The sequence below is a fragment of the Sinocyclocheilus anshuiensis genome, unplaced genomic scaffold, assembly GCF_001515605.1.
Source record: "Sinocyclocheilus anshuiensis isolate Anshui unplaced genomic scaffold, SAMN03320099.WGS_v1.1 scaffold1346, whole genome shotgun sequence".
Classification (NCBI taxonomy): Eukaryota; Metazoa; Chordata; class Actinopteri; order Cypriniformes; family Cyprinidae; genus Sinocyclocheilus; species Sinocyclocheilus anshuiensis.
The window spans coordinates 588,629-609,923 of record NW_015555726.1 but is presented as its reverse complement, the minus strand read 5'-3'; the positions used below and the strand labels follow the sequence as shown (position 1 = coordinate 609,923).

Below are 21,295 nucleotides of genomic sequence, written 5' to 3'. Positions count from 1 at the left end.
AATGTGATATTTTGAAGTTCAAAACAATTTGAAACATAAATCATTTGTAACATTATAAATGTCTTCAACATCAATTTTGAGCAATTTAACGCATCCTTGCTGAATAAAAGCAAGCAACAGCAATGTAATTATAATGTGCTAAAGGAATAAGCTCTGCATCTTTCCTTTTTATTATTTTTTTTATTTTTTTACAACAAAAGCTGCGATTTCACCACGGTTTTCATAAAGCTTTTATAAAAAGTTAATATAGCAATATGATAAAACACAACAATGTTCAATATTATTAAAATTAATCATCAGAACACTGTTCTGGCAAGTAAATTAATTAAACACCCTGTAGCAACTTGCCACATTAATATTGAATGTGCAGTCACATGTGCAGACATAAGCATTTTACAACGGCTTTAAATAAATTATATTTTATCGTCATTAACACCTTCATTATAGTTCTTATTATCAGGTACTTTTGTTGAGAACATGTAGTGGATGAAAAATGGCAACACAATTAATATGAGGAAGTGATAAATGTCACTGCCTGTTCCACTGAAACACACGTCACATCTCTAGTCTCACCTCACTGTTAAAAGACTCTCCAAGGGACACATTGTCACTAAACAGGAAGGTGTCATCATTCAGAGAGGAAGCTCCGGGGAAGGGATTTGTGTTCTCCAGAGGAGACGGTGTGCTCGGCATGCTGCCCGGAGTCTGACTGCCGCTGTCCCCGTGATCGAACAGATGCAGCTGGGACAGGTCCAAACTCAAGACCCCTGCTTTCCCACCCCAGGATTTGGGTGTCGGCGCGTCCCCTGGTGTTTCGGAGAGAGACATCAGCTCTCCGTTGTCCAGGCTGTCTATGGACCTGCTGTCTGAGGCGCTGTCTCGATCTTCGTTCAGCCTCCCCACGCTGTCTCCCAGAGGCCTGCACTCCAGAGGAGGCTCCAGGCGGTTTCCTCCGCTGCTGCGGCTCAGCTCGTAACTCCCCAAGCTAGCCGCGTCACAACGGCCCAAACCAGAACCTCCGTCGCTCCCGGGGCTCCGGACAAACAAACTCATTAGTGTGCCCTGCCAACACGTCTGCTTGGAGATCTGCAGTGCTGCATCCTGCTGAGACTGCAGCAGCGCATACATCTGCAGGAAATACCAGAAGTGCTGTATTTATAGCTTGAAAACATTACAAGACATCTAAAGTATTTCTCTGTCATTTTATTTCATTTAGTGCAGTTTCTTTTTGGGGGGGGGGAAATGCACATAGGTAATTAAACAATTTAAATTTTGATAATTTCTTCACACAAAGCAATCATTCGGCTTTAGAAGACTTGTGTATCATTGTGATTATTTTTTGGTACTTAGTGTATTTTATCCTTTTATATGGAAAAGCAGTAATTTTGAAAAAAGAAAGTCTTTTTGTGCTCCACAGAAAAACTTTTCCTTTGAGCTATTCTTTAAAAAAATGTTTTTTGCAAGTTTTCTGTATTTGTTAATACTAATATCTGTAGTGTATTAATGTGATAAATGCTCTCACCCTCTTGCATACAGTCAGGCGAACACTGGGTCCGGCTTTATGGGTCAGCTGAACCACTGCAATCAGATCTTTATAGTTTACCACAGTATCTAGAGGACAAAGAGATGTCATAAAAGGTCAAAAAGGAGGGTTTATGGAAAAATATTTCCCATCACAAAATTCAGTGTGGCCTCGAGGGTTGCCAGGTATTCACAACAAACCAATTGCTACTCAAAACTAGCCCAAAACTTGCCAAATCGCATTACGAGGGGGGCTCCCTGTTATAAATCGTGTTCCGGGGGGTAAAAAACACGTTTTTGGCAGGGTTCCCCTGGTAAAATTCGCACTCCCGGGGCTAAATATTACGTTATCGGGGTCGCTTTAACCCGCGGACATGAAAAACAACCCACGGCAACAGTGATAAAGTAGCCCAATTCCGCGGGAAAACCACGGACTTGGCAACACTGGTGAACCATCAATGAATGGTGTTCTAAAATAAGGGTTATTTATAGCTAACTAAAACTAAAACCACAAAATATAAAACTATATTAATTTAGATAGTTTCCAAGGCAACATTTCTCATTTTCATTTAGTTTATCTTGATGTACTAAAATACCTAAAACTGAATAAAAAATTAGTGGAACTACATATAAAAAAAAAAAAAAGACAAAAACATACAACAAAATTATTAAAGCTTTACCTAAAACTAAAATTAAAATGAAAACAGAAAATATATGAATTGATATATTAATAAAAACAATCTGACACTAAATATATATATATATATATATATATATATAGAGAGAGAGAGAGAGAGAGAGAGAGATAATAGTAATGATTACTATATATATTAAATATTTTATATTTAATTTTTCAATTAATATTCAACATTGCATTTGCTTTGAAAATATGTACACTATTTTGATATTTTTTTCCATCATTTTGATTTCCACCAAAATCTTTATAAACATATCATTAATATTTGAACCACCCACGGCTAGTAAAGACTTGTGAGAAAAGGAGCTCTTAAAAGGACAGTCGCTTTAACAGTGTATATGCTGGGTCGGGTTCATCTGTTTTCATCAGACTGACCAGTAGACAGCACTTGGTGAAGGAGGCACTTGATGAGGGTGGAGGTGAGGTGCAGGTCTGAGAACAGCAGACCGAGGCCAGAGTATCCCACATCCCTCAAGCGCAACCTCTGCTTGCTCTTCTCATACACACGGTCACACTTCAGCATCCGCTCAAACAGCTGCAGAAACACACAACCACACATCCATTTGACAAAGATTGTGACTTTCATTTTAATTTGACACAGCCATTATCAAATATTTTATAATGCATTATGCAATACATAAAACAAATTTATAGTTGATGAGCATTCAAATATAAATATATATCAAAATATAATTATAATTATTTTTCATGCATTTTTTCATTATGAAACTATTAGCACGAATAATAAGTAATGATCTGTTAAGCTCATTATGCACTACAATTTTACATTTACTGCTGCAATCCAGTTGCTAAGGTGTTCCAAACAGCTGATAAAAACATCACAATATTTGTTTAGAACCGTTTTGACTTGTAAACAGTGCTTGATCTCTGCACATTTCTCTCCTGATTCAGACCAGTCGACTCTTTAACTGGACAAAGCAATATTATTATGGATAGAGGACTCGTATTTTAGCTGGTTTGAAGTTAAAAACAAACTAATGATGTATTATTTCTTACAAATATGCAGCTTTTCACTTCTCAAGATGTTAACTGATGGACTGGAGTGGTGTGGATTACTTGTGGATTATTGTGATGTTTTTATCAGCTGTTTGGACTCTCATTCTGACGGCACCCATTCACTGCAGAGGATCCATTGCTGAGCGAGTGATGCAATACTACATTTCTCCAAAACTGTTCACGTGAAGAAACAAACTCATCTACATCTTGGACGGCCTGAGGGCGAGTACATTTTCAGCAAATTCTCATTTTTGGGTGATCTATTCCTTAAAGTTGTCACTTTTTCAGATCTCTAACTGACGGAAGTTGCTTTAGAGAAGCTGCACAGAGTATGAAGTGCACCTTGAAGACGAGCTCTCGGAGGCGGTCAGAGTGTTTATTGTTGAGCAGCAGAGCGTAGCAGGAGTCGGCCGCTCCCGGTTCAAACAGCAGCAGGAAGAGCTGGTCCCGCGCCGCGCTGGTCTGCAGAAGAGTCAACAGCAGCTCCAGGATCCCACACAGCTGCAACAGCACAGGCACTGATTTCAATTTCATGTTTAGTTAATGTTTATTGCTAATAAGTGATAAGAGCAGGAGAAACCGGAAGAGACAGCGATTAAATGAATTGGCAGGGCAGTAAATCCAGTTTGCGGTTAAGCACATTGAGGTTTAGGAATAATTAAAATAGAGAAAGACAGAGGATGTTTGCTCTACTGATTAAAAAGGGCAAATCAATAACAATAAAGGAGAGTGCTTCTTTCCTGGACACACACACACACTCGGACAAAGAGTCAGACATTACCTTATCACAATCAGGAATGTGCAAAATTACGTTTAAAGAAATTAAAAAAAAACTAGACTGAACAACTTGAAAACATTTTCTGAATTTTAAATTGAATAATTTACAAATTTCTTTGAAATTTAGTCTTGCAACTTAAACTTAAATTAATGCATACTCTGTGAACTCGTAGTATGTAAATAATGCACTGCAGTGGTGATGATACAGTACAAAAAAAATCTTAAAATCTTTGCAACCTCAAACTTTTGAATGGTAGTGTACTGTCTGATTTGGGACACGCTAATCCTAATCATGCATACTATATAGGAAACTGTGAGTCTACCAACATCCTCTTCTCACCTGTTCCTCGTCTCCAATGGCAGCGATGTATCCCAGAATGCTCTGGATCTCCTCTTGGGTGGTTCCCTTGCCGATGTAATACTTCAACAGGCCACAGAGAGAAGCTCTGATTGTCTTAATGTCATCCTCACTCAGATCTGCATCTTTACTTCCAGAACTAGAAAGGAAAGAGAAAGCGGATGACTTAATGGAGAGAGAGTAAGAGCCAAACAGTCAAGACGTGACAAAACAGAGAGTGGCACAGCAGAGGAATGAGGGATTGTGGGAGATGTAGTCTTACCCATAGTAAAGGCGTACTGTGTCCAGCAGGAACTGCACTCCATATTTCTTCCTGAACTGCTTCCTGCTGTCTTTGATGACGGTGGACATGTACTGGATGTGACCTTCAACATCATCACAAAAGTCTATAAGATTATGGGTTCAGTTCAGTTCAGTAATTCAATTAAACATGCATTTTTTTTTAAAAACATGAATTTTAAATAATATATATAAAAAAATAAAAAAATAGAGCTGAGCTAATGATTATGAAGGACTAGGAGTGACGATTAAAGATAAAATAATTTATTTAAGGCATCAATTATAAATTATGAGTAATCAGTTTAATATATATAAAAATAAAATAAGTAATATAAAATAAAATAATATATGAGTAATCAGTTTAATAATTCATACATTAAAATGAAAAAAGAAATCACATTTTTAAATGGACAAATTAATAGACGTAATTAAAACTTTTACTTAATTCACATTTTAAAATATAGTTAAATAAAATAATGAAACTATACATTAAAGAAACCTTTAAAAAATGTAAATCAATTTTATAAATTGACAATGACATATGTACATATAAATACTGTATAAAAAAATTTATTCAATGTGCTTTAAAACGTAGGTTAATAAAATCATCAAGTAAATTAATAAATCATTATTATATGCAAATTTTAAACTGCATTTAAAAATTTGCTTTTTTTTTAATCCATTTTGTGACCCTGGACCACAAAAACAGTCATAAGGGTCAATTTCTCGGAATTGAGATTTATTTGTTATGATAGGACAATATTTGGACGAGATACAGCTATTTGAAAATCTGGAATCTGAGGGTGCAAAAAATCTAAATATTGAGAAAATCGCCTTTAAAGTTGTCCAAATGAAGTTCTTAGCAATGCATATTACTAATCAAAAATTAAGTTTTAATACATTTACAGTAGGAAATTTACAAAATATCTTCATGGAATATGATCTTTACTTAATATCCTAATGATTTTTGGCAGAAAAGAAAAATCTGTCATTTTGACCCATACAATGTATTTTTGGCTATTGCTACAAATATACCCCAGCGACTTAAGACTGCTTTTGTGCTCCAGGGTCACATTTGTCAATTGAGTTTAAAAAAAAGTCTATTTTGCTATGGAGAAAATGAATGGGATTTTTACTTCCAGAACCCTCTATAATCATGCTCTCTATAAACAGAAAGATTCAACAACGAAAAAAGCAAGAAAAGAAAATCAGTTTGTGTAACAAAAGCATGCATGAACAAAACAGTTTGCTTGTTTAAACACACATAAATGCAGCATGAATAAATCCCACACACACAGGCAGACTGACCGATGCGCAGTGGGAAATCTCCTTGGTTCCAGATGCTGAAGTTGAAGAGCAGGTGTGTGTGGAGCTGCTGCAGGAGCTGCGAGTTCTTCTCATACGTCATCTGCTCAGTCAACAGCTGAACCGCCACCAGCACGCTCACGTCCACCAGGAACGCTGGCAGCTGCACACACACACACAGACACCGACAGCGAATGAAGACAAACAGAGAGCAAGACCGAGAAATCAAAGGAAAGAGAATTATGGGTACCTTCTGAAGGAGAGCTCCTAATGTGGCCACAGCGTGGGAGTGCAGAAGGGTTTCCTGGTTTATAGGATGCCTCTGCAGGAAATGCTTGATCACCAGCAAGAACGTCGCCACGAGATTCTTCTCCAGTCTGGCCTCTGAATAATAAATGTTCACAAACATTATATCACAACATTATCAAGACATATTAATCACAAATACAGAAAAGAGGCAGACAGTGAGATCTTTAAGATGCAAAAGATCAGTCACATTCCAGCTAATAACATGGTTATTGTAGTACATTCAATTATACTATTTATGAATATTTTGAATTACCTTTGATTTTTCTATTTTGACTTCATTTAAATTTTAGTAATTTTGTATGTACTTCTGTCATTTTTACCATTTACATATTTACTATATTTCTGTTTCACTTTATGTTTATTTCAGTTTTAGTAACGTTAGTACTTCACAGAAATAAACTTATTTTATTTTGGTTTATTTCTTTTTTTTTTTATATTTACGTTTTTGAATTTTTAAGTCATTAAGTTCGTCATTTAATATTTACATTTTGTTTTATTTCAGCTTTATTTCTATTCATGAAAACTATTTTTAATAGTTTAAGTCATAAATGTAATTATGGTGGTGAGATCCTTTAGTTGCAATAGATCGGGTCACATTCATTCTGTTAATAAGCTGCTGTATTTTAGTATTTTTTTTACTATTATAGTATTTATTCATATTTTGAATTAGCTTTTATTTTTATATTTTCACTTTTAATTTTAATTTTAGTAATTTTGTAATGTGCTTTTGTCATTTTTATTAGTTTTTTATATTTTTATTTCACTTTATATTTATTTCAGTTTTAGTAACTTCAGCAATTAAGGTTTTTTGCAATTAAACTTAAATTTAAACTTATTTGATTTCACTTTATTTATAGTTTTTTCTAGTTTCTAATAATTTTTTCTAATTTCTAAATCTAATTTCTTTTTCAAATTTTTCCTAGTTTTTTTTATTTTTTTTATTTTTCATCTAATATCTATATTTTATTATAGCTTTATTTCTATCAACGATTTCAAAATGACCAAAATGATTTTTTAATAGTTTTAGTTATAACACTGTCTAATAAAGAGCGTGTGCTCACCTGACGCTCTGTTTGAGGGCAGTATGACCCAGTCTCCGTCAGAAGGTGTGGCAGAGTCGGGGGTGATGACCTCTGACCCCGAGGGGTCGGCGTGATGTAAATCAGGGGTTAACAAAGTCAACTGTTCCAAGACTGGGAGCAACACAGGAAGCCCTCCAACACAGTTGATCATGTCCTACAAAAGGCCAAAGAGTGTGAGCAGGTTCAGCAGAGAGTGTGAGGAGAAAGCTCAAAGGAGGGGAAACGGCGTACATACTTTGATATCCCAGTTGACCACTTGATTTCCTGTCAGGCGACCGTGCAGCATATTAGGGGACAAATCCAGACAAATTGCTTTCCTACATGCCTGTATATGCAAAAAGACGATTCGTCATGTACATGTTAAAGAAGTCATGTCGCAAACATGAGTAACTGACATTTATGATGTTTCAGAGCAAATACAAAGATGCGTGTTTCTTTTTAATTTTGGCCACTTGTGTGTGTCAGCTGTTGATTTTTTCCCCCCACTTTTTAGTATATGAAGGTCTTTTTCAGCATGCCTTAATTTATATACAGATATATTGTGTATTTTAACCGTACAAAAGTTCTATGTTTTTGAAAGAAGTCTTTTGTGCTCAAAAAAACTGCATTTATTTGATCAAAATACTGTAAAAGCAGTAATATTGTGAAATATTATTACAATTTCAAATAACTGTTTTCTATTTAAATATATTTTAAAATGTAATTTATTCCTGTGATCAAAGCTGAATTTTCAGCATCATTACTCCAGTCTTCAGTGTCACATGATCCTTCAGAAATCATTCTAATATGCTGATTTGCTGCTCAAGAAACATTTCTTCTTATTATTATCAATGTTGAAAAATGTTGTGCTACTTAACATTTTTTGTGGAAATTGACTTTACTTTTTACAATTCTTAGATGAATATAAAGTTTAAAAAACAGCATTTATTTGCAACAGAGATCATTTGTAATATTATAAATGTTTTTACTGTCACTTCAATTCAATTATCAATTTAATGCATCCTAGCTAAATAAAAGTATGAATTTTACAGACCCCAAATTTTTTTCTAATGGTAGTATATGCTACTTTTCAAATGCCTTGTGTATAGATTTGTTTTACCCTGGTACCAGATCCAGTCTTTCAATCTACATACATGAAAATCAAATTTTAAATTAAAATGTTGGTTTATCCTTCAGATGCAGAGTAAAGATAAACAAATAAATAAATAAAAAGGTCTATATAACTTATTTTTATTATGCATCATTTCATTACAGTATAGCTCAGTCCCTATATGGACACCTCACCTTTGGAGAATAGTGTAGCAGAAGTTTAGGTGCCAGGTCTCCGAGTTCAGCCTCTTGACTTTTAAAGGGGGAAATACAGTTTGGTCCTGAGCTACAGAGGGCTTTGACGTGACTGGCTTGGAGGGGCTCGTGGAAGACCATGACACTTCCCAGCTGGCCTTGCAGTGAGGTGGGACTGCCCCACTCGCTGTCCTGAGTCCCGGCGGAAATCAGTTTGGTGACAGACTCAGGTTTGGTCCCTAGCAGGCCGCCCCAGCCCGGGAGGATAGCGCCAAAGGACGAGCGACTGGAGGGATTGCCTCCAGAAAACGGAGGATCGGGGATCTGAGAGGGAGGAGGCGTCGTGGTGCGGTGACCCGCTGAACCGATACAGCATGACGTGAAGGCCTGAGACAGAGATACACACAATAAAAGACTTGACCGGACTGACACAGGGAGTTTTGGGTGGGTTTTCAAATACAAACAGCATAGAAAGAGTTGTTTCTCTCACCTCAGTCATGGTTGGGTATTTTAAAGGTGCTGATAGTTTCTGCTGTCCATCCACAAAGATGTAGACCAGACTCTGGCCAAACGGCCTCTTCCCCGGCACGTGAACAACACCAATACTATGCTGAAGGTCAAATACAAACCAGACATCAATTCATCTGTGTTATATAAATAGAAGTACAAGTACGAACATTTCTTTGGTCATGTGACTCACCCAGAGCGAATCACAGAAGCAGTAGTCAGGCAGCATGACGGTGACATATTCTTTCTTAGTGCACACGGCAACCACAAGCACTCCAGCTGAACTGATAAAGGCCTCGAACCCGGTGCCACCCGGGGTGAAAAAACTACACAAAAACACACAAAAAATAAAAAAAATGTTTACAGCTATCATAGTAAAAATAAAATAACTACTACAATTAGGAGGCACACACACACTGGAGACTGCCAATTTTAAACTAATCTGATACATAACAAAAAAATTTCAAAAATATTAATTAAAAGCTTTAAACACAATATCAAGAAGCTGAAAAAAACTGCATGATGCAATGCAACAACCAAAGACACAATGTGACGAATACGCAAACAGACAAATAAATTAAAAATAGTGCACACAAGACACAGGATCTTGTCATTTAAAATATTCACCACTATTCTTTACAGTGTGTTATAGTTAAAGTTTGATATAATACAATATTTCAAATATTTACAAAATATTTGTAATGACTGTATATTATTTACTTAATAATAATAAAAATATAAAATAAATAAATACAAAAAAATATATCTTGGTGCAAAAACACTAGTTTGGGGTTACTAAAATTATACTTTTATTCAGCAAGGATGCATTCAATTGCACAAAAGTGACTGTAAATGCATTTTTAATCTTACACGAGATTTCTTTTGACCTTTCTATTCATTAAACAATCCAAAAACTGTATTATGGTGTTCACAAAAAATAGTTTTCAAAAAAACTTTTCAATAATAATAATCAGAAATGTTTCTTGAGCAGCAAAGCAGCATATTAGAATGATTTCTGAAGGATCACGTGACACTGAAGACTGGAGTAATGATGCTGAAAATTCAGCTTTGACCACAGAAATAAATTACATTTTAAAATATATTCAAATAGAAAACAGTTATATAAAATTGTAATAATATTTGACAATATTACAGTTTTTATTGCAACTTTTTTCAATTAAATTAGTGAGCAGAAGGGACTTTTCAAAAACATTTTTAAAAATTCTACTAACCAGAAAAATTCTGAGCAGTAGTGTATATAATAACCTATTTATTAAACTTACTTAATAAATAGAATAAAAGGCTGAAAAATTGTTTTTTCCCCCAATCCTAATTCCTTTATCTTCCCTTCCTACCAAAATCACCATCACACCACTAATCTCTTATTTCCATTCTCACCTATACAGCTGTTTCCTCTTCTCTCCTTTACTGGGCGGGCCTAGCTGATCTTGGTCCAAAGAGAGCCAAGCAAAGAAGCTGAAGGCGGAGCCTGGCCAACGGAGGATGGTTGGCACGGCGATGCCAGCCATGGGCGGTGACAGATCAAAGTATTGCATGGCGCTCTCCAGGCCCTGTTTGCGCACCATCCCCAGGAGCGCCCGCAGCACCGGTCCCACATACGGGTGAGCGTGGCCCGGCTCGTCCTGACGCAGGAGTCTCAGCAGATTCTGGAGCTCAGAGGAACTCAGCGACTGGCTGCCTAAAGATCCCAACAGGCCCACTAGACTCTCGGCACAGGCCCGGTGCAGCCGCTCGTGTCTCTCCAGAGCCGACAGCACTCTGGCAGTCATGCAGGAGTTGACGCAGGTGGCTCTCGTCCGCCGGTTCAGACCGCAGATGCGCCGGAGCCAGTCGGCAGTGAAGATCTGCAGCTCGGCAGAGTCCAGCTCTGGAAGCCACTGTATCAGGAGCAGGAGAGGCTCCACGTTACTGATGCCCAGGAGACCCACGGACGAATGCTCACCCTCAACAGCCTGCAGGATTACAATGATGAAAAGAAAGTAAGATGTTCCAAATGTAGTCAGCTGCCCACTTAGGGAGCATTTAAAGGTGGTCAGATCACTCGAGACAGATGTTAATACCAAGTGTAAACAGCCTTCTTTTAAACAGTCTTCTTTATAGCTGAATCAAACATCAACAGTTATTGAACTCAACTGAATCAACTCTGAACTGACTTGAGCTGAATAATAACTCTATAGTCTTTTTTAGAGCAGAATGTCTCATATTTGATGAACTTTTATGAATCATGTGGTTCTGTTATTTTAATGTTTTTTCTTTTGTATAAAGACAAGACTTTTGTTGTCTTTATCTATTGTATAAAGCGATATAGAAACAAAAGCGGTGCCAACTTGATGAGAAAGAAAGGGGCAGATAACATCATGTGACTGACGCACAGGAAACAGGAAGTGTTCATCTCACCATATTCATGAGTTCCTTCAGCAGGTGTCTGGACGGTTGACCCAGTGACACCAACACCTCATACAGGTGAGTGTAGCCAATCCGCTCCTTAAACACTTCCTACAAGGGAACAAGGTTGTTTTATTTACGGTTTTATCCTTTTAAATTATTCACTAAATAGTTGAAATTGACTAGTTCAAGTGACTAGTCAATACGTACAAAAAAAATTTGCATTAGAACATGCATTGGAAATATTCTATTAATTATCATTTTTTTTTAAAGTTGTAAATAAAGCAAAAATAATTAGAGTATGTTTTACAAGAAAATTCTATTTCTGTCTTTCTACTTCAAAATTTCAAATTTAATTTAATAACATTATTTGTGAAATTTGCTAGTATTTTCTGAGTGAAAATTCAAAAGTTTCCTACACCATTTCTGTCGTTATAAATTTCTGTCGTATTTATAACCAATCCAATAGAATAGGATCAAATAAGAATCAAATAAAGATCCTATTCGATTCCTATTCATTATTAATTTTGTATCTGTAACAGAATATATATTCAAATATTTACTACATGAATTTTCATGATTTTTCTAGGCCTAAAAATAATTTAAAAATTCCCTCATATTTCCACGTTTTCTACTTCTTATTATAAAAGTCTGATGAGAACTATGTATAACTACACACTACCATTCAAAAGTTTGGGGACAGTAAGGTTTAAATTATGAAAAATCATTTTTGAAAGAAATTAATACTTTTATTAAAAAAGGATGCGTCAAATTGATCAAAAGTGACAGTAAAGACATTTATATGTTACAAAAGATTTCTATGTCAAATAAATGCTGCTTTTTATTCCTCAAAGAGTCCTGAATAAAATGCATCACGGTTTCCACAAAAATATTAATCAGAACAATTGTTTTCAACATTGATGATAATAATAAGAAATGTTTCTTGAGCAGCACATCAGCATATTAGAATGATTTCTGAAGGATCATGTGACACTGAAGACCGGAGTACTGATGCTGAAAATTCAGCTTTACATCACAGGAATAAATTACATTTTAAAATATATTACAACAGTAAACAGTTATTTTAAACCGTAATAATATTTTACAATATAACTGTATTTGAGCAAATAAATGCAGCCTCTGTGAGCAGAACAGACTAAAACATTAACAAACGTACTGAACTTTTGAATGGTAATGTATATGTTTTTGTTTTATGTTAGAATACTATTATAAAACTTCCCTTTAGGACCATTCCAGATCGAAATCCTGTACACAAAGCTTAATGAGGGATCGCTTGATTATAACAAACCTTTGCAGCAGGTGACTTGTGCATCACTGTCGTGAGAGTTTTGATCGTTGCCACGGCAAGAGAGTCGAGCCTCCCTTGGAACACCTGATTGGAGGAAATCACAGTCGATCAAGAGATCCAGCCAATGGCTGAAGACTCAGTACAGCGTGAGGCCTGTTCTATTCCTTCCCTGTCTGTTTACTTTGCCATGCAAATGATGAGTGAAAAGCCATGATGAATTGCAAGAATGCTACAACAGAACCATGCTTACATGAACAGGCAGGAATAGAATCAGGCGTTGCGGGTGAAAATTTAAAAATGTTGATTATCAGAGTGAAACGGTTTGAGCTCTGAGCCTCTGATATACAGTAGATGATATCAGACCATCAGTGCTCAGATCTGAAACTAAAACTCCCCAACACCAACCAACACACAATTCATACATACACACAGACAACGTACTCCCTCCACAACCCGCAAAATCTCTATTCAGCCACGCCATGTCATGAGACTCCTGATGCTCAATCTGCCATTGCAATGGACTATATGCACGGAGTTTTTTTCAGAACTTCCGAATTAAGATAAGCCTGCTCGTAAACTTCTGGTAAAACGTCATTTGATGTTGTGGTATGTATATATATATATATATAGGTAGAGACTCTTGAGATGCTCACAGAAACCTCTTTTTTTCAGAAACTGAGAAACAAAATAATTGCAACTCAGTAAATGATGAAAGCGGCATTAACATACGGTTTCATGTTATTTAACAACATATCATTTTACATGCTGAGCCTGGTAATCCCAGGAGCGTAGCCAGACACGTAATTGTACATTTAAATGCTTACAACTAAACACTATCGTAACTATTTAAGCTGACGTTAGCTAGCTAGCGATGCTCTCTCGTAAACAACATCATAATGGTGTTCTTGATAATCGATAACTGACCTTCATAGTCATGAAAATAACTGAATATGTACACGGGGTGCAACGGTTCAACTTACTCACGGTTCTGTTTGTATCACGGTTTTAGCGTCACGGTTTCGGTACGGTTCGGTATGTGCTATGTTTAGGGAAAAAACTATATTGTCAAATAAAAATAAAGAAAATAAGAACACATTCTAACTACGAGCAACATCACAAATAAATACAATAGAGCAAAGATACAAATAAAATAAAATTGAATTGAACTGAAATTGAATAAAGTAATCAAATGTAAAATAACACTGCATATCACAGATCTTCTCACTGCGCGCGCGAGTTTGCATCTTCTGGCTCTTTAATATTTAAACTGGCCAGGCTTAAATGAGTTTAGTTTAAACACCGATAGCAATGTGTGCTGTTCAGGTCTCACCTGCGTTATCAACACATGATGACGGCATAAATGACAGTTATTCCAACCTACAGCACTCGCATTGAACAAAGAGTGACTGGTTTGTCCACGTATTGTTTTTTTTTCCTCTCATCGCTCTTGTTGTAATGTATTGGGAAGCCAGAATTTGTATCCATCAACAGAAACATGCATTAGCCGAACTCTAACAAACCATATTACAGATGCATTGTCAGATTTAAGTTGAACCGCGGTCCTAGTGCATGCCGAACCATGTGTGGAGAACGGTACGGTTCGATTTTTTACCGAGAACCGTTGCACCCCTAATATGTACACAGGGTTGCCAACTTTGGTTCCCTGGCTGGAGTGAGATTAGTTACAGCTGTGCAGTAAAATTCACATTAAAGATTCACTTTTCATTCATGAATATGACATGAAAAAATGTGTCTCCTGGCGGAATACAGTCCATTGGCTAGTTCATTATGCATAAGAAAATGACAAAGACTTCCTGGAGAGTGACAAACACTGAGCAGTAATAAACAGAAGACGACATGAAATCAAGGAGGTACTTCTATACAGCGCAAAGCACACCGCTATAGGTCGATAATCTCAAGGCTGCTGAAGTCACAGCATTCCGACCCTGTTACCAAACCACCAGAGGAAACGGGAGGGAAACAAGCAAAGCAAAATAAATAGAATGAGATGATTATTGAAAGCATGACTGAGTAAATAATCTAAAGACCACTCCATTACAAGCTTCTACATTCAGAGCACTTTACATGAAGAGACGGACTTATAATTGTTCTGCTTCTGCAACAAGGAAGCATTGAATGCCTTATGAAAGAGAGCAGGTCCGGTCACTTATGGTGACAGTATATTTGGATATGACACTCTTGTGTTGTCAGGTCATGGTGCAAATGCATGCAAATATGAGTGGGTAATAGAAGCAAAAATGTAGCATTTTAAATATTACATTTATTACGATATTGTCAAACATTTTGGTCAATGTGTCATAATATAAACATGATGGAAAATGTATCCAAATACAACTGAGACAGTTAATTTAAATGTGAAACTAGTGACAGGCCAGTATTACACTATAATAATGTAATTTCAAAAAGTTAAGTTGAATTTCAGCAATATCATGTACATGTCATTTTCCACTATCATATTTAATTTTTTATGTTTTAGAATTTTTTTAACAAACTTTATAATATATTCATTATTATCTAAATTCTACATTTATATTATAAACAAGATGAAAATGTTTTAGTTTGCATTATTAAAATGGAGTGTTCATTATATATATATATATATATATATGTGTGTGTGTTTGTGTGTGTGTGTGTGTGTGTGTATTGTTTTGTATATATTATACACTTTATAATATATTAAAACAATTTTATATTCATATATTATTTATACAATACAGTATATATTATTATATATTTATTAATATATTACATCTAAGAATTCTGTGTAAAATAAATCTTGTAAAAACACACATTTTCACATAAAAGTACATTTCCTGTACATGTTATTTCCTATTATTAAATTGGATTGTTTATAATATATTTATAACCTACATTAATTATACAATAATAACATTAATTATACTACATACATTTTTTTATTATTGTTTATTTTTATAAAAATATTATGTAAAATGTATTTACATTTATATATTATTTCTTTTTTTATATATTTTACATATTATTATTATTATTATTCTATTTACATTATATTGGATCACTGTAGATATTGTTCTTGGCTATTCAAGTTTCTTAAAATGTTGTCATGTAAGTTCCGATGAAAAACAAAAATAAACAAATGATTAAAAATACAATTCCATTTGCTCGTATCAACGGTATATCACCGATAAGTTTGGTTTATACGTGACTTTGTGACTCATAGTGACCCTGCTCAGGTGAGAGAGAGACAGAGAGAGGACTGTGATCTTGTCCTGGAGTGGTCATGTGGGCGGCGGGGGGCGTGGTGAGTGGGAGCGACAGGCACAGGTGGGCGGTACCTGAATCTCACTCTCTCCTGTCAGTAACCTGTTGGTTAAATCTTTCTGGTCCTTGTCTGCGGCTGTGCACCTAGCGTTAACCAGCTGCCGGACGGAGCCGACCGCAGCAAGCACAGACGGGCAGATGAGAGGAAAGTGCAAAGGGTTAAGGTTAAAAGGTAGGAGGTCAAAGGTCGTGACCCTAAATGTTCCGTCGCTAAAGGACAGAAACATGCATGGATAGAAGGCAGTGCTGCAGTTCTGATACGTGTACATGCTGTAAGGTAATAACTCTATAAGCGCAGTAAGACAGTTTTAATAGCAACATACATCATAAAGAAACAGTTAATCTGAAACACACAAATATGCACAAAACAAACTGTTCTTTTAAGGCAAAGATAAAAAAAACAGGATATTAAATATTTGCACAAGAAACTGGCTGGCGAGAATAAATCCTCCAACTACGGTGGCCGAGAAGTGCAAAGCAAATCACAATTCTGAAAACAAAATAACAAATTACAAACGCAAATGCAAGTCTAAAAAACAAAATAACAATTCAGAAGCATTTAGGTAAAAGTGGTTATAAATCATCAGCTCCAGTGGCGCAGATGGATAAGTGCGTGCCCTTGGCTTCTTGACGCGATCGATCCGGGTTCGATCCCGCCTTTTACCAAACTTTTTTTTTCTCCCTTTTCAAATCTCGTATCACATCGTAAAGGCATTTATTTTCAATAAAAATTAAGGAAATAATCAAAAAGTAGAAAATAACATGCTTCATGTGTTAATACTGCTATTTTCACTTAGTGTAAATAGAATCCATTGCTAATACGAGATTTGAAAAGGGAGGAAAAAAAAAAAAAGTTCGGCAAAAGGCAGGATCGAACCCGGATCGATCGCGTCAAGTTGTAATTTGTTATTTTGTTTTCAGAATTGTGATTTGCTTTGCACTTCTCGGCCACCGTATCCAACTGAACACACTGTCAGTTACACGACAATTAGCAAATCTATCTTTAGATTCTGACAGGATCTAAAACAAACAAGGATATTCCTGACAAACATTACAATATATAAGGCAGCAGGTCATTAACATCCTGTAAAAGTCATATAGTGTCAATAGAGCTCAACTGTTGGGTTTTGGAAGAATCCAATCAAAAATCTTCACATCTATTAGAGATAACATATCTATCTTCCACTGGAGATCTACCATGATTTTTAAGATAAATTATGTAGAAGTCAGTATGACTGGACTACAATTACCTGCTGAATATTAGTATGTTAAGGCTTAGGGAACTAATTTGCATCCAAATATACTTTCACTGTTTAGGATCAGATAATTATATTTTTAAAAGGGTAATAAATTGTTATAATTATATAATATATTTTTTCAGGCTAATGAAGGCTAAATTATTGTTCAAAAGTTTGGGGTCAGTAAGATCTTTTTATGTTTTTGAAAGAAGTCTTTTGTGCTCACCAAGGCTGCATATATTTGATCAGAAATACAGTAAAAACTGTAATATTGTGAAATATTATTACAATTTAAAATAACTGTTTTCTATTTGAATACATTTTAAAATGTAATTTATTTCTGTGATGAAAAGCTGAATTTTCAGCATCATTACTCCAGTCTTCAGTGTCACATGATCTTCAGAAATCATTCTAATATGCTGATTTGCTGCTCAAGAAACATTTCTGATTATTATCAATGTTGAAAACAGTTGTGTCGTTTATATTTTTATGGAAACTGTACAGGATTCTTTGATGAACAAAGTTCAAAAGAACAGCATTTATTTGAAATAGAAATCTTTTAAAACATTATAAATGTTTTTACTGCCACTTTTGATCAACTTAATGCATCTTTGCTCAATAAAATAATTTTCTTTTTTTTTTATTTGAGCATAAAAAGACAGCAGTGGTGTTGTCTGATAAGAAAATACATTATTATCTGGGTTTTCATGTCTTCTTGAAGAATTCACAATGCTTTATAGGAAGAGTACTGCATTTGTTTCCTCAAAAAAGACCAAATTTTCAAATGCTTTTTTGCTGTGAATCAAATATTGATTCATCTCGGAGAGGTTTAGAAGACTTTCTTTGAAGATTTCTCTGAAGGGAAAATGTCTATGAATGCTCCCAAAACAAAGGGACCTGACAAAGTCATTGTTGAGCTCTATTTCGACTCAGAACTGAATAAACCCAAATGCATGATGGTCAGGAAATGTGGCATCTGTAGAGGAGCTCACCTTACTGTTCTGCAGGAGTCTGGTCAGATGCTCAAAGCAGTTACTGTTGAGGAAGATGGCCTGCAGGACGGGACGGTCGCTGCACTCAAACATGTCCTGAATAGTTTCTGAGTGGAACGGAGAAAAGGATTCAGAAGAGAGAAGCGGTCAAGATTAAAGAACACGACACGAGTGACAAATCTACTTACCGAGCATGTTCACCTGTAACGCCACAAAGCGGCTCTCCCAGTGCCGAGAGCGGGGCGGCAATGGGTGACCTTTGACCTGCGCTGCGGCAGCGGGGTCCGAGTTGAGCAGTTTGAAGTAGCTCTCCAGCAGTGAGCTGATCTCCACCTGTCTCTGATCGGAGCTGCTGGCCAGGAGCCGGTGCACCACCTCCCGCAAACAGCCCAGAGTCAACAGCGCCTTCCTGTCGGGAGCCTCGCTGTCCCAGTCCTCTCCATCTCCACCTCCGCTCAGACACTCGCCGGCACCCAACACTCCCAGCAGCACCTCCATCGTGGCCGGAGAGATGGCCAGCAGAGCGTTACGCTGTTGAGAGACAAGACGATGTAGAAGACACATTAAAAGAGACACAGAGAACAAGGAAGTACGTCTTTTTGAACCTACACCACTTAGCGTACAGATCCCATTCAAATGTTTGTAGATCATTTTAGTGGGCCGCTTACACAGATTCAAGAACAGCTAAAACAGAACGGAGTGAAACAGAAAGGAGCGGCTTCTAGACACATTTTAGAAAAGCTTAAACTTAAAAATGCTGCGAAAACAAGATGTGTCACAGAAAAGACATAGGATGTTTAGACAGAAAAACAAAAACAAATGAATGCTTCTGTGTGTTATTTTTGATTATTATAAAGTATCTTTTTTTAACAAGTAAGATTTAAAATGTTCAGCATTTAACAGCCATAGCGTCACTGACATATTTGCATGCTTGGCCTTCCTTCTAACATTTATTTAAATATTTAAAAATGTGATTGGTCTAGTTTTTTTGCAATTATTTGCATGCTGAATTGCAATTGGTCTTCTTTTGTTTATTTATTTGCATACTAAATTGTGATTTGCATACAGAATTGGAGTTGGATTTCTTTGTGCATTTGTTTGCATACTAAATTGTGACTGATCTTCTTTCTTGCATTTATAATGAATTGTAATAGGTCGTCTTCTGTATATTTATTTGCATACTAAATTGTGATTGGTCTTCTTCGTCGCAATTATTTTACAATTAATGTTTGTGTATATTATATATATATATATATATATATATATATATATATGCATATATATTAGTCATTTTTCTTGCAACTATTTGCATACAGAATTTCAATATGTTTTATTTTATGTATTTATTTGCATTCTAAATTGTGATTGTCCTCTTTCTTCCAATTATTTGCATACAGAAATGCAATTGGTCTTCTTTCCTAAAATTATTTATATATGGAATTGCAATGGAATTGGAATTTGGTTATATATGGAATTGGTTTTCTTTTATGTATTTTTTTTTAATACTAAATTGTGATTTGTCTTCATTCTTGCAATTATTTTCCATTGTGTGTGTGTGTGTGTGTGTATTTGTTTGCACACTACATTACAATTGGATTACAATTCTTGCGATTTTTAGAATTCCAAATTGTAATTGGTGGAGATTTCATTTCAACAGTTAACAGAAAGTGAACCATCATTTCATTTTACCATTTTATCTGAAACTTCAGCACTATTCTTTTACTGCTGTGGCATGATCTCACCTGTCCACCCGCGACGATGGCTCCAAACAGGTGCAAAAGACAACATTTAAGACTGTCCTTCAGATGCTCACTCTCCTGAAAACATTCTGAAACACACACACACACACAAATGAATGAAGAGGTGTCTGTTTTTCATGCAAATAACATGTCAACAACAAAAACATGCTGAATTATTTTCTTGCATGCTTCCTGTAACACTTTACTGTCCTCAGTCTTTTCAGTACAGAGCCCCTCAAAGGTTTTTTTCCCATTAGTTTCATTAATTTTCATTAGTTCCTCAGTGCTGTAGGCTAAAGTATCGAGAGCATTAACTCACAGGTACACTCAGAAACAGAGTGACACTTCAATGATCAACACACAGATAAGCAGTGTGAGTTTCTAACAACAGGAACACTGAGGCTGCTTTGTTTAGAGAGCGCTAGTTATGTGCCATCGCTGAAGGCCAAATGATAAACAGCAGATTTGATCAGTAAATAAACAAGCCACATGCCCCACAGGGTTCATCGAGAGAGAGAGAGAGAGAGAGAGAGAGAGAGAGAGACTTACGGTAGAAGAAGGGCACAAACTCTACAGTGAGCGCTGCGGCTTTAAACTTCTGTCTGCTTCTCTCCACAGTACTGAGCTGCTGTCTGCAAGAGCAAACAAACACAAACCAGTTAAACAGACCCATTACTCACACTTCAATATAATATCACACAATCATGGCTCATGCCATTTTTGTCAGTCAAACACATTTGACCTAATATATTTACTTGAAGTACTCCCCAAGATTTTAAATCAATCTTTCAATAATTTAACAAAACATTCGCATGTTCACGGTTCTCTGATGTCAAGAAATGGTCACATGGCATGCAGGAAAACAACTAAAACATTGAATTTTTTTTGTGTGTTTTATTTATCTTTAAGTATTTTATTGATTGTTTTCATTTAAAAAATATTTTTTTAAGGGAGGAAGGAATAAATAAATAAATAATAGTCAATGTATTAACCGTAATGTATTCATTTAAATAATAAAACAATATAAAGTGTTGGATAACATTGAAAAAAAATCAATTCAGGAGCCTTTTTCCCCCAATATGTTATTATTTTCAGTGGCATTTTATCCAGCCATATTACCTGCCCTCAAATAACCTTTGAAACACACACACACA

At 35.8% G+C, this 21,295-nt stretch overlaps 1 protein-coding gene across 1 annotated transcript in view; it reads right to left on the bottom strand.

The window, feature by feature from the left end:
• nbeal1 (neurobeachin-like 1) overlaps positions 1-21,295 on the bottom strand; it is a 61,869-nt gene that overhangs the window by 22,796 nt on the left and 17,778 nt on the right. The window contains exons 8-28 of the mRNA XM_016465950.1: positions 20,691-20,773; positions 20,145-20,230; positions 18,591-18,933; positions 18,403-18,509; positions 16,187-16,270; positions 12,852-12,935; positions 11,555-11,653; positions 10,535-11,109; positions 9,330-9,462; positions 9,120-9,239; positions 8,630-9,016; positions 7,581-7,670; positions 7,325-7,499; positions 6,205-6,338; positions 5,958-6,117; positions 4,633-4,735; positions 4,353-4,509; positions 3,578-3,736; positions 2,594-2,753; positions 1,523-1,611; positions 574-1,128 (exon numbers count right to left, since the gene is read on the bottom strand). Coding sequence (XP_016321436.1) covers positions 574-1,128; positions 1,523-1,611; positions 2,594-2,753; positions 3,578-3,736; positions 4,353-4,509; positions 4,633-4,735; positions 5,958-6,117; positions 6,205-6,338; positions 7,325-7,499; positions 7,581-7,670; positions 8,630-9,016; positions 9,120-9,239; positions 9,330-9,462; positions 10,535-11,109; positions 11,555-11,653; positions 12,852-12,935; positions 16,187-16,270; positions 18,403-18,509; positions 18,591-18,933; positions 20,145-20,230; positions 20,691-20,773 — 3,883 coding nt within the window. The remainder of the gene's footprint in view (positions 1-573; positions 1,129-1,522; positions 1,612-2,593; positions 2,754-3,577; positions 3,737-4,352; positions 4,510-4,632; positions 4,736-5,957; positions 6,118-6,204; positions 6,339-7,324; positions 7,500-7,580; positions 7,671-8,629; positions 9,017-9,119; positions 9,240-9,329; positions 9,463-10,534; positions 11,110-11,554; positions 11,654-12,851; positions 12,936-16,186; positions 16,271-18,402; positions 18,510-18,590; positions 18,934-20,144; positions 20,231-20,690; positions 20,774-21,295) is intronic.